The sequence below is a fragment of the Ixodes scapularis genome, unplaced genomic scaffold (assembly GCF_016920785.2).
Source record: "Ixodes scapularis isolate PalLabHiFi unplaced genomic scaffold, ASM1692078v2 PGA_scaffold9__187_contigs__length_104089568, whole genome shotgun sequence".
In the NCBI taxonomy this organism is placed as follows: domain Eukaryota; kingdom Metazoa; phylum Arthropoda; class Arachnida; order Ixodida; family Ixodidae; genus Ixodes; species Ixodes scapularis.
The window spans coordinates 62,692,469-62,704,986 of record NW_024609884.1 but is presented as its reverse complement, the minus strand read 5'-3'; the positions used below and the strand labels follow the sequence as shown (position 1 = coordinate 62,704,986).

The 12,518-nt window shown below is 45.1% G+C and overlaps 1 protein-coding gene across 11 annotated transcripts in view; it reads left to right on the top strand.

Moving 5' to 3' along the window:
• The window catches only part of LOC8038525 (islet cell autoantigen 1), a 77,670-nt gene that overhangs the window by 35,847 nt on the left and 29,305 nt on the right, over nucleotides 1-12,518 (top strand). For 8 of the 11 annotated variants that reach the window (XM_029978932.4, XM_029978934.4, XM_040504709.2 and 5 more), the window contains one exon: nucleotides 8,532-8,812. In XM_029978932.4, the coding sequence (XP_029834792.2) occupies nucleotides 8,532-8,812 (281 nt within the window). The remainder of the gene's footprint in view (nucleotides 1-8,531; nucleotides 8,813-12,518) is intronic. The other 3 variants (XM_029978939.4, XM_040504712.2, XM_040504710.2) reach the window with 1 other exon arrangement.

Sequence of the window (12,518 nt, the reverse complement as noted above, 5' to 3'; positions counted from 1 at the left end):
CAGTATAGCAAACTTTGTCGCTGAGCACGGCAGTCATGCTCTACATTTGGGAATGTCCTTCGCCCAGCGAACACAATAAGATTCGTTAGCTGAACCTTCTAGAATTGTGTATAGACCGAATCTAGACCCGGAGGTTGCCGGCACGGGGAGGCACAGCACCCATTGTCAGCTTGGAACTTAAGAAGCAGGGAGAACAAAAAAGAGAGAGGGGAATTCACCAGCTCTTGCTGAAGCACAACACTGCCGTTTTTTCGAGCGCATCAGTAGAAGGAATCTTGAGCTTAGCCGAAGATGTATTCTTAAAGGGGGGTGCAACGAAATTATTTGCATCTCGTCATTTTAATTTTGTTTATTGTGTCCCGGAGGATAAAGAAAACATCTCCTCAATTAAAAAATGTAGCGATTCCACTGTATAATCGCAAAGCGAAAGTCAAGCTTTTTCCCCCACCTGCAGCCGCCAGTGGGAGGGAACAACGGCAAAAAGATTATGTGACCTCGCTCGGCTCTAAGCTGCAGCATAATGCCCGCTAATGTCAGCAGAGAGAGGGAGAGGATGCGTCCTCCGAGAGAGCACACGGGAAGCTACATGGCACCCCGAGTTACGTCACTAGGAGGGGGACCAGGTGTGACCCTCAAGGCTGGGAGTGAGTTGAAGGGTGCCAGAAATGCCAATCCGTTTTCCGTTCTTTACTTCAGAAGTGTCAGAGGGCAACTTCCACAAATTTTTGACTGAAGTTCGGAAATCATTGCACCATCCCCCTTTAATGATTCTTGTTTCAGTAGGTAGGTGTTGATAAGTATTTGTAATTGGAAATAAATTATAATTGGAGTTCTGCGTTTATGGACTCTGTATTTGGGGTATTGATATTTCTCAGTTTACTTTTCATTTATACTTTTGGAGTTTTATGACTTTGTATTATCGAGAGTGAAATTATGAGTTTTTCGGAGTTGTGTAGTTTCTGAGCTAGCACACTTATTTTGGAGTAATCTAGCTTTCTCACTCATCATATTTTGAACATTAGGAAAGGAGAGACTGTTCATCAAAGAAACTAAAATATCATGGAGGGAGGACACACGCATTACCTCGATCGGATCTTTGAACTGGACTTGACTATTTTATTTGAAGACTCTGGACATTCTAAACAAGCTTGCGTGCCTTATTTCATTTGCTTCTTTTAATGATACGGAAGAAGCCTATCTTGTCGTGTATATGGATAAACATTCGAGAGTATTTTTAAATTTGTATTATATAGCTTCGCCCAGTCAACTCCCACAAAAGACAGATTATGGATGCCTGCCTGGAAGATTTGCTGCACCAGGACTTGATCCAACCAAGCTCCAGTCAGTGGTCCTGTGCCCCAGTCCTGGTCGCAAAAAAGTCTGGAGTGTACCGGCTGGCAGTGGACTGCCGTCCACTGAATGCCAAAACCAAGGTTCCGGTGTACCCGATGCCCAGGACAGACTGGGTGCTTGCACAGCTAGGCGGAGCCCAATGGTTCACGAGCTTTGATTTGTCGCAGGGCTTCCTCCAGATCCCTGTTCACCCCGAGGATGTCCCCAAGACTGCTTTTATATGCCACCAAGGTACGTTTGAGTTTAAGAGGATGCCCTTTGGTGTGGCTGGTGGACCAGCTACATTCCAAAACCTCATGGACAAAGTACTGGCGGGGATAAAGCACAAGTTTTGTATGGCCTTTTTGGACGATGTGCTAGTATACTTAAGTTTGTTCCAAGAGCATCTGAGGCATATTGAAGAGGTCTTGGGCAGGATCACCCATGCTGGATTGACCATCAACCCTAAGAAGACACAAACTTGCAGGCGATCACTAAAGTTCCTGGGGCACATCATCTCGCCGGAAGAGTGCCGACCTGATCCTGACAAGGTTGCGGCCGTCAGGGACTTTCCAACCCCACGAACAATCAAGGATCTTCAGGCCTTCCTAGGATTGGCGAGGTACTACCGCACCTTTCTGCCGAAGTTCTCCGAGGTGGCTCAGCCACTGTCATTCCTCCTGCAGAAGAAGGTCTCGTGGTGTTGGAGGAACCCTCAAGAGGAGGCATTTCGTAAGCTAAAGTCTATGCTGGCTGATGACGTGGTGGTTGCACTCGCAGATCTCAACAGGCCATTTGTGGTGGAAACGGATGCCAGTGGGAGGGGCATTGCGGCAGTTCTCTTACAGGAGGCTGTAGGGAGGCTGAGGCCAGTGTCGTTCATCAGCAGAGCCCTGAAGGAAGCGGAGAGGCACTACACGGTGCAGGAGTGGGTGTGTTTGGCGGTAGTGTGGGCCGTTGACAAATTCCGCCCATATTTGGAGCACACCTAGTTTGAGATCCACACTGACCACGCCTCTCTTAGGTGGATGTTCACCACGGACCAGACTTCAAGCAGGGTGCGTCGATGGGTGCTGCGCCTGCAGGGATTTGATTGCCTCATCAGGCATCGACGGGGAAAAGCCAACATCCCAGCGGACGCGCTGAGCCGCTTCCCCGCCCCAGCTACATTAGGCTCGGAGACAATAGCGACTGACAACGAATGGTTCCCCATTGACACCGTGGAAACAGAATACCGGGTCCGGTTCGAGGAGAATGCGATGGTCCAGGAGACCGACATCTCACCCCTCCTCAGTGCATCCGAGCTTGCTGACGAACAGCGAAAGGACCCTGGAATCATCAAGTTGATTAGCTATCTCAAGGACGGCACCCTACCGACTGACTCTGCAGAAGCATGCCAGATTCGGAACATGGCTGAGGACAGCGAACTGGACCACGATGGACTGCTGCTGAAGATTGCAGGTGAAAGAAGACTCCTTTGGATGCCCAAACAACTATGCCAAACAGTGCTCCAATTGTCACATGATCACCCTCTAAGTGGCCACCTAGGTTATTTCAAGACACTGAGACGAGTGTCCGAAAGGTATTTTTGGCTAGGCATGGAGATCCGATGTCTCTCGGTATGTAAGGTCTTGCCATTCATGCCAGACACTGAAGCCTCGCCGCCATAAGTTAGGCGGACTGATGGACAGCACTTGGGCAGAGGAACCCATGGCAGAGCTGAGTGTGGACCTCATCGGACCATTGCCTACCTCAAAGCGCCGACACAAACACCTGCTGGTGATCATCGACAAATTTACCAAGTTTGTGGAGCTATTCCCACTTCGAGCTCCGACCAGCAAGGCCATATTAGAAAGAATGCTGGAAGTGTTTTGTTGACATGGCTTCCCCAAGAGTATATCTAGCGACAATGGGCGTGTCTTTGTGTCAAACCTGTGGAAAGCGGTAATGAAGCACCTTGGCATCAGAGACCGTCACACGGTGCCATACCGCCCAGCAGGACAGCTGGTGGAGCGGCATAATGCGACAGTAAAGCAGTGCCTGATGGCATATTGCAGTGCCCACCGTGACTGGGATCAACATCTCCCAGAGGTCGCCTTTGTAATGCGAACCTGTGAGAGCGTCACCACAGGGTACTCACCTGCCCTTTTGTGTTATGGGCGCCAGCTCCGCTGCCCTTGGGAACAAAACCCCGGCCAACTCCCTTTACCAATCAGGGGTACGCCGGGCTTCATGGCAGATTTGACATCTAGACTGCAGGACGCGTATGAGTTTGCTCTGGAGAACCAAAGAAAAGCGCAAGAGCAACAGAGGCGTTACTACAATCGAACCCGACAGCAGTCGGAGTTCCAAATAGGTGACACAGTACTACGCGACCTGCACACCCTCAGTGATGCCAGCAAAGGAGTGGCAGCAAAACTGGCTCCAAGACGTTCGGGACCTTTCGAGGTGGTGGGGAGAGTGGGAGCCAATGACTATCGTCTGAGGGACCAAAGAACTGGAAGACTGGCGGGACTGGCACATATGAACCAGCTGTTGAAGTTCCGCGAAGACCGACCGGACTTCGCTTTCTAAGGGGGGAGGATTGTGAGGGATAGCGTGGCACCGAACGGGCCCGTCCCGCGGATGCGGGGGGGAACGAGAGTAAAGAGGAAGAAGCGGCAGTGAAGAGCGAGCGTACGCGGGACTGGCCGCAGGTGACTGGAACGGTTTCGGAACTGGATACTGTGCATTGATACATAACATCTGGTAAATTAATAAATTACCAATGGTTCTTCCTTCAGTGCAATAACCCGTTGGTTCCAAAATGCTCATGCCCCTTTCACCATCCACGAGATTTTTTGCGTCTGGGCTGCGACAGTTAAACCGAGACTTGTCATATTTCTTCCAAAGGGCCCTTTTACAGAAGTGATTAGAACTGCCAATACATGCTTAAACATCTATGAGTATACAATGTTGTAAAAATGTCGCGGGAATGTATTGATTGTGACTCGTGAATATACAACCTCCTAGTTCAATTTGGCCATTATATATTTCTGTACATTACAAAAAATAATTTGTCACTCTGCGCCCAACAACAAAAACAAATGAACGTCGATGTGAAATTTTTGCCCTCGCCCAGAAAAAAATCCTGCCGATGCCCATGGTTATGCACTGACCAACCTACACATTTCGTGCTTACGTGGCTCCTGAGCTTAGTTGGCCCTATAAAGCCACCGCTTTCAAAAATGAAATAGCGTTGATATTGTATCTGTACGTGCATGCAACAATTTGCAAAATCCCCAACTGCCGAGCAGATAATTGAACGCTCGGACTGCAGTTGCTTTTAACTGTTTGGTTGGTTTTGCATTTGTCCAGCAGAGTCACTCACCTGTGGCATGTGTAGAGAGGGAAGCTTTGACTGCATGCTCACGGGGAGTGGGTTGATGGTCATAGCTTTTTTAGGATGCTTTGAGCATACACACTGAAAATGGATTAGTGCTTTTCTTTTTGGGGTAGAGAAATTATTTTTATTTATCTCTTACTCGATTCACCGATTGCTTGTACAGGAGCCAAGGCAACTACAACCATTCTATGTGTGTAATGTAGAATATAACAAACGAGGCAATAACAGAAAACATAATGACACACAAAAATACCAATACATCGAACTGGCACTGCATTCACAGTACGGACAGTCTGAAAATGAGAATGGAACATTTTAGAGCTGTTTAAAAATAATTCAAACGTCTGGGAATTTCGTTTTCGAAATTTTCGGGATTTCATTTGGAATTTAATTTTAACATTTTGTTGGGAATTTCATTTAAAAATTTTGAAAGTCTATAGAATGTGGATGATGCTGATGCAGTTTCTTACACACGTCCTCGGTGAAGAGCGACTGTACGCAGGAAAAAAGCATGTCGAGAGAGAGTGTCTTACACATTCTTCAGGAGGTTTGTTCCAATCCGCAACAGGCATCAGTGCGTAGAAAGTAGCTACACTTGGATACATTATTGTGGCAGAAGAACTTGCACATTGCTTTATTGTGTTTTTTTCTAGTTGGTCAGTTAGCGTCTGGTGCAACATATAGTCGCTGATAAATATTTCGCTTTTGCCACAAGTTAACTAGTGGAACAATTTTAGTTTGTTGATTCTTCTTGGCATGGCCAAGCGCGGTAGACTAAATGAACGATAAAGCTCTATTACCAACACGGGGCCCTGACATCACGCCACTGCAGTGGCGCTGCTATTGGGCGTGCGCATGCGGATACACTCCATTTCAAGCGAATCTGGTTCTTGCGCACACGCAGTGCCCACACCTCGTGTTGGCTCGTTTATAAACAGCACGTTGGCCTATAGAAGACTACCTTTCATGTTGGTGCGTGCCTTTTAAAGGGGCACTCCCCTTTAAAATGCGAGTTGGCATTTTTTTTTTAAATGTTGGTGCCCGAAGCATAATACTATCATGAATAGTATTCTATATACTTTACAGAAAAGTGCTCTAAAACAAGGAGAATTGAATTGTTTTTGGAAAAGTTGAGAAATTGGCAATTGAGCAGTCGACAACGCAAGCACCATTGAGTCACGGCAACACAAGGCATGTTAAAGGGGCAACCATGCTAGGGCTCCAAACAAATCAATGCTTTCATGTTAGAAGTATCTACACGAGATATGTCTACACAGAGCGATAAGTAAGGGAGGAACTGTTAAGGGATTGCTTCAGAAAAAGAGCAACAATCGATCAACATGGGTTACATAAAACTAGATGGGAGCAGCAGTCTGGACAGGGTCAGGAGCCTGTTGAGCACACTGCAGAACCAAGGAAGACCAAACTGGAAGTTGATTTCCGCCTGGATGTGGCCAAAACAGAAGAAAAGTGCCTGGATATACTCCCATTAAAAAAGTTGGAAATGTTACAAAAAAAAAAAAAGCTCATAAATCATCCTACAGTTTTCATTTATACCTTTTTGGATTCTGTAGACCTTCTATAGCCGGTTGCAATTCAAAAAGGTAGGGTGAGAGTAAGACGGGCCAGGGAGGAGGAAGCAGACGGAATGCTGGAGAAGAGAGGGGAAAACCTCCTCCTCTCTTCAGCATTCTGTCTACTTCCTCCTCCCCAGCCCGTCTTACCCTCGCCCTACCTTCTTGAGTTGCAATAGACGATAGTTTACTGAGGTATGCTTTTTTTTTTTTTCTATTTTCAGTATTTAAATGTGTCTTAATCCTGCCCACAATTTTTGCAAATGCCTTCAGTAGTAGTCAAATTGGCACTATATCAAAACTAAGTGCATATTTTCAATCAGGATGTAAAGGCAGACATTCTCTAGAATACCATTTTAATTCGACCACTAATTAAAAAAAAAAAAAAAAAAAAGCTTTAGAAGCAGTGTCTTCTCTTAAAGGGACACTGAAATGAAAAATTTTCAAGGGGCTTAAATGGGTCATTTTTTTCCCCTTCAATTTCCCCGAACAAAAAACTTTTCTTTTTGTGCAGTATTTACAGTGTTAGGCACAATTTACCTTAATATGCCGAGAGATGCCCCATCTGTGAGAGAAAACCCATTCCTATTTTTGTCTTTATTTTCTATTTTCTTTTAAACACCCAAAGATAGCCCACTCCTGGTAATCATAGTGTTTGGATCAATGATGACCTCGGCATAAATGCAGCTAGTTAGCTGTGGCGGGATATAAGGGAACATTGCTGACTGAAAAGTACAGTCATCTTTGCTTGGTTGCCCCTCACCGCAATAGCAAGTTTGTCAGGGAAACATGACCTAAAAACAACCCCATCTCCACGTGGTGAATGATGTTGATTGGGGCGAAGCTCTGGTGGCGCTTGTTTGCGTAGACGCTGAGCCGCAGCATGCCGAGCCTTTCGTTCGTTTCCATCCATGTCACGCTGCGGTCAAATGCTCAAATGCGTATATAACCACGTTCCATACCACACATTCTCTTTCTGACATAGAGGAAAACGAACGAAAGGTTCGGCATGCTGCGGCTCCCCGTCTACGCGGACAAGCACCACCAGAGCTTCGCCCCAATCAACATCATTTACCACGTGGAGATGCGTTTTTTTTTTTCCTACTTGAGCACGGGAGCACGTGCTCGTGAGCACGTGAGCTCATGAGCAGGAGCACGTGCACCTGACAGCGAACGGACATACGGACATGGCTAGCCCCTAAGGAGCTTCGCCCCTAATAGCTTTTGTTAAACTTTTCTTCATTAAACGCCGAAAGTTAACCCACTCCTTGTTTTCACCCGATTTGCTCTCGATTTTAGGTGGGCTATCTCAAGATAATATGGTAGGTGGAGTTAACCACCCGCTCTAGGCCCCGCCCACAGAATGGTGGCCCTCCCATTACTACCGGATTAGCTTGGCTGCTCGGCTAAACATGTTCGGAAGCCTAATGTCTCCCTGTCACGACGTCCGGTGCGTTCTAGTCTGTCACCTACACCATCTACTAGTCATGCGGGCAGGTGCGCTGCAGCGTATGGTGCAGCTACTATTAGAACACATTCTACTACCATCCACAGAACGCCCGTAAGACGCATTCATGAAAGTAGCGCATCTGTATCTGCTGTTGCTTGCGTATGTCTGCTATTTTGCCCTCGTCTAAATCCGTCTTCAATAATCGCCAGACACAAGGTGATTCTGACTCTTGAAAAGGGTCTATTGCGTCCAACAATGTAAATATTTCTGAAAAAATATTTGGAAGAGAAAATTTACAAAAAAAAAGTGTCTCTCTAAGCTCTTTTAAAAAAAAATACATTTTTCTTTTTATTTTAGTGTTTTTTTTTAAAATGATGGTGGCCATTTGATAAAGCACTGTTCGACAAAGGCTTCTGGGCTTGGCATCACTGGATGAAACACTTTTGACCAGATGGATGCCAGCTTGAACGGGTTCAGTGTGAGGCTTCATTGCCTCCCTGCGTGTTTAGTTGCAAAAAGGTCAAATGTAATCGATGCTTCATTCATCGCTTTGCTTAAAATAATTGTTGCCAACTGTCCAAGCCTTTATCTGAAATTGCAGAAAATTCTTTTCATCCTCCAGAAATGTTGAAATTGTCAACGGCTGAGCTTGCATTAGCAGTTGTTAACCACGGCCAATTTGCTAGCTCTCCACTGGGCCACAAAATGGTCACCGACAAGACATTCGAAGAATGGAGTGCTGATAATCTGAGCGTAGCCTATGCTCTAAGCGCGGGTGTGTGGATGGCAGGATGCTGCTGGCAGAGTCAGAATACCGCGACGAGGAAGGCAAGCGGAGGCGCAAGAAGGCAAGCCCTGGTAGGGCTGGCCTTGACGACGTGCCTCTACTCAGCCTGGACACCACTCTGGACAGCACTCTGGGCAGCACTCTGGGCAGCACTCTGGGCAGCTCCCTAGATGGTAACCGGGACGGCAACCGGGACGGTAGCCTGGACGGCAGCCTGGACGGCAACCTGGTCGGCAACCTGGTCACCAGTGGGCCTGTCTTGCCGGCCCCTGGCTCAGCAGACTGTGAGTGGTGTCTCTGCTACGGGGTTTACCAGGGTTTGCGAGCGCTGTTCAGTCATAAAAGCTAGAAATAATGCCCCTGTTCGATGGACACTTTAAAGAAAGGACCGTGTCCCGAAAGGAGGTCGTGCCACACGGCACTGTAAATTTCTCATGAAGTAAAAAGGCTATAACGTAATCTAAAAATATCTGGATTACTCGAGAAATAATTCATGCAGAAAGAAAACTCAAGCAGGGAAGTGAAAGGTGTGTTTGCACGCTAAAAATTAAGATTGCATTCATCCCATGAGTCAGTGAGGCACCTGGTAAGTTTTGTCGATGCATTAACCCAGTGGTTCTCAAATGGGGGTCCGCAGACTTTTGGGGGTTCGCGAAGGCATTTTAGGGGTCTGCGAAGCGTTGCCTCATCAGTTAAACCCAGCTATAAATGTTGTATTTTTTTTTAAATTGAGAAGAACATTCCAATTCTCGGGCAAGTTTTCTTATGTATATGTCAGTGAGAGAAGTATACTTAACACAGTCACTTAGTTATATCACTTTATTAAATCATTATCATAACTATTCTATACATTTTTTTCCCCTCACCACGAACGGGGTCCTCAATCATCTCCACTGATCCACGAGGGCTCCGCGAAACATTAATGGTTGAGAAGCACTGCATTAACCCATTTGTCAATGTCATGCTGCAACAGTGACACGGTTTTCATCAATTTTGGTAAAATCTGTGTTGAACATTGCAACCTTTTCTTTTTTTTAGCGGCAGCTGTTAGTGGCTTGTCCTCCTGTTTCACGACGGCACGAGCGTAAATGAAAAGTTTCCCCGTTAAATTTAGCGAAAAATTGACGTCATGTGACCTATGCACATATTCAGTTTCCCCGCTCAATTTGGTGCGAAAACACATCATGACCTTAAAATCATTTATTCATCAATAATGTATCGATGCTAAATCAACGCAACATCATTTCAATATCAGATCACTATATAACGCACGACTAGCGCAATTTCAATCGATCGTCATCGTCATACCAATAAATAAGCAGCGCAGCTGCCGCTGTCTAAACGCATCATGTTGTGTGATTGTCGCACAATTTTTCATCTGTTTTTACATCTGTTGATAAAATGTTGCCGAGTTTCAGCAATTTTTCTATAATCCTTCCATGAACAGTATAGAAAGACATGAGTAAAGAACACTGATACAAAAAGCATGGGGCCTGATGGAGTTTCTTCTGAATTTTTTAAAAGATACGCTGAGTAGGTATTCAAACATCTTACCCCAACCTTTCAATCATCTGTCATAAAGAGGCATTTTCCCAGTGCATGGAAATATGCTAAAATTGCTCTGGTTCTCAAAAGTGGCAGTACTTCAAACATTAGTAATTGTCGCCCTATTTCACTCACTGGTACATGCTCTAAATTACTTGAACATATTCTATCTAAACTGGTTACAAACCGGTTTTTAATTTATTAAAAGGAATGTAAAAATACATACTCATAAGTAGCTTTGCTAACATATTCCTTCTGATTAAATGCAATTAATGCAAAGGTACAAGCGAGCTGGACAAGAATGACAATAATAATTGTGTTTGTCCCTTGTCCCCTTTGTTCCCCTTCTCCAGGGATTATTATTGATATTCCTCCTGTTCTTGGGGATTCTGGGACAAGATAGCCATTGGTTAATTAGATAATTAAGGGGTAAATATTGCCACAGGTATCTAATTTTTCTCCTTCAATAGTAATGTTAAGAGAGATAATTTTATACCACATACTCGATGAAGAAGTGGATTAGAGCCTTTTTAATATTTTTGTTTTTAAATATTTTTAAAATTTAAAGGATTTGGGGTACAAATTACTTATTTTTAGGCATGTGCAAATGGTAGATTTTGAGTTAGAAGATAATTTGAAGCAAATAGTGGATTGGCAGAATATTTTCCAGGTAAATATTGAATAGTTTCTCCAAGCCTTTCACTCCTCCACCATGCCTAAACAAAGAACCCAGCTGAACTCGTGAAGGTTGTTCCCAAACTTTTACTTGTTCATTTCTAAGCTAAATTAAACATAATCTAACTAGATTTATGGAGCTGTGGACTTAGAAAGTCCTAAGCCTACATGGGATGGCAAGTAAACGACACATTTTACATACAATTAAACCTACAGAGATGCCCAGCTTTACCGAATCGAGAGGATTTATAAATCATCGTGCTATATGCAAATATCCTTTCTTTAAAGGGGTCATGAAACGCTTTTCCAACTTTTTCCTGTTTAGCTTTCCTCCTCAACTCATAAATCACGCATTCTACCAAACAGTTCAAGAAGACGAAAAGAGGGGGTCCCCTCTTGCTCGAAACTTGTTTGTATACCCGGACAGAGCCATTGTCCCCCTAGAAGGTTAGCCCGTCGCTAAAAATTCAGACAAAAGTTGCTTTCCCCACCCCGTTCACCCCAAGGCTGACAGTGCTGTGGAAGCTACGTGCTCGTTGGGCCAGCCACACTTTTGCCACGTGATCACGCTCTCTCGCGCATACCCACACGCAGAGAATGAGGTCAGGTGATGAAAGGGAGGCGGCTGATTGGTTGGGCAAGCGCGTAGCTTCCACCACAATGTCAGCTTAGGGGTGAAGGGAATAAGGAAGGTCCAGCATCGTGTGACGTGCGTTTGGACCCGGTGACGCGCTTTGGGAACCGCGGATGTATCACAGTGAAAAGGCAGAGAGCTTACGAAGGGGAGGAGGTACGAAATAGTCCGCTTTGTTTTCAGATTTTTGCACTGAAAGTCAGGCTTCTGTTTTTCCTTTTTTCTTTTGGCCTACTGAACGATGTGCTATTAGTAAAATCCCACTCTAAAGTGATTTATACCAGCCCAAAATTTGTTTAAGGCCCTTTAATCTCGAATTTGAGAAAATAAATATAGGCAATCATGAATAATGAATGCAGGTTGTCAGGACATCTCTGCCTAACACATACTTGTGCATAATAGCCACAGTTGAATTTTGATAATTTTAATGTAGTGGAGATATCAACATTCAAAAAAGATTTGTTTCTTTTTAAATGGGGTGTGCAATTATTTCCGGACTTCGGTCAAACATTGGTGGAAGTTGCCCTTTGACACTTCTCAAGTAAAGAACAGAAAACCGATCTCGCCTGCGTGTCCTAGTTGTTTTCTAAAAATTGTCATTACTGGCACTCCCAGTCTTCAGCATCACACCTGGTCGCACTCCTAGTGACGCAATTCGGGCTGCCGTGCAGGTTCCCGTGTGCTCTCTCGGAGGACGCTTCCTCTCCCTCTCTCTGCGAACATTAGCGGCCGTTATGCTGCAGCTTAGAACCAAGCGAGGCCACGTAATCTTTTCACTGTAGTTCCTTCGGCTGCCGCTCGCAGCTGCATGTGGGGGAAAATGCTTGGGTTTTGCTTTGCGATTATGCAGCGCAATCGCGACATTTTTGAATGAAGTTGTTTGCTCTATCCTCCGGGACACCATAAACAGCCTAAAAATGACGAGATGCGAATTCTTTTAATCCTAAAATCATTGCAGCCCCCCCCCCCCCTCCTCCTCCTCCTCCTTGAAATACATCAGGTGCGCACATGCACTACCCTGCTTTAAAAGTGTGCTTTTTTCCTAAGCACGTGACTACAATGTTTGTATTTTTCAAAGCTTCTATGTTTCTCTAAGAGAGGAAGATTGGTCTGGACTGAAAGCTCCAAAATTGATG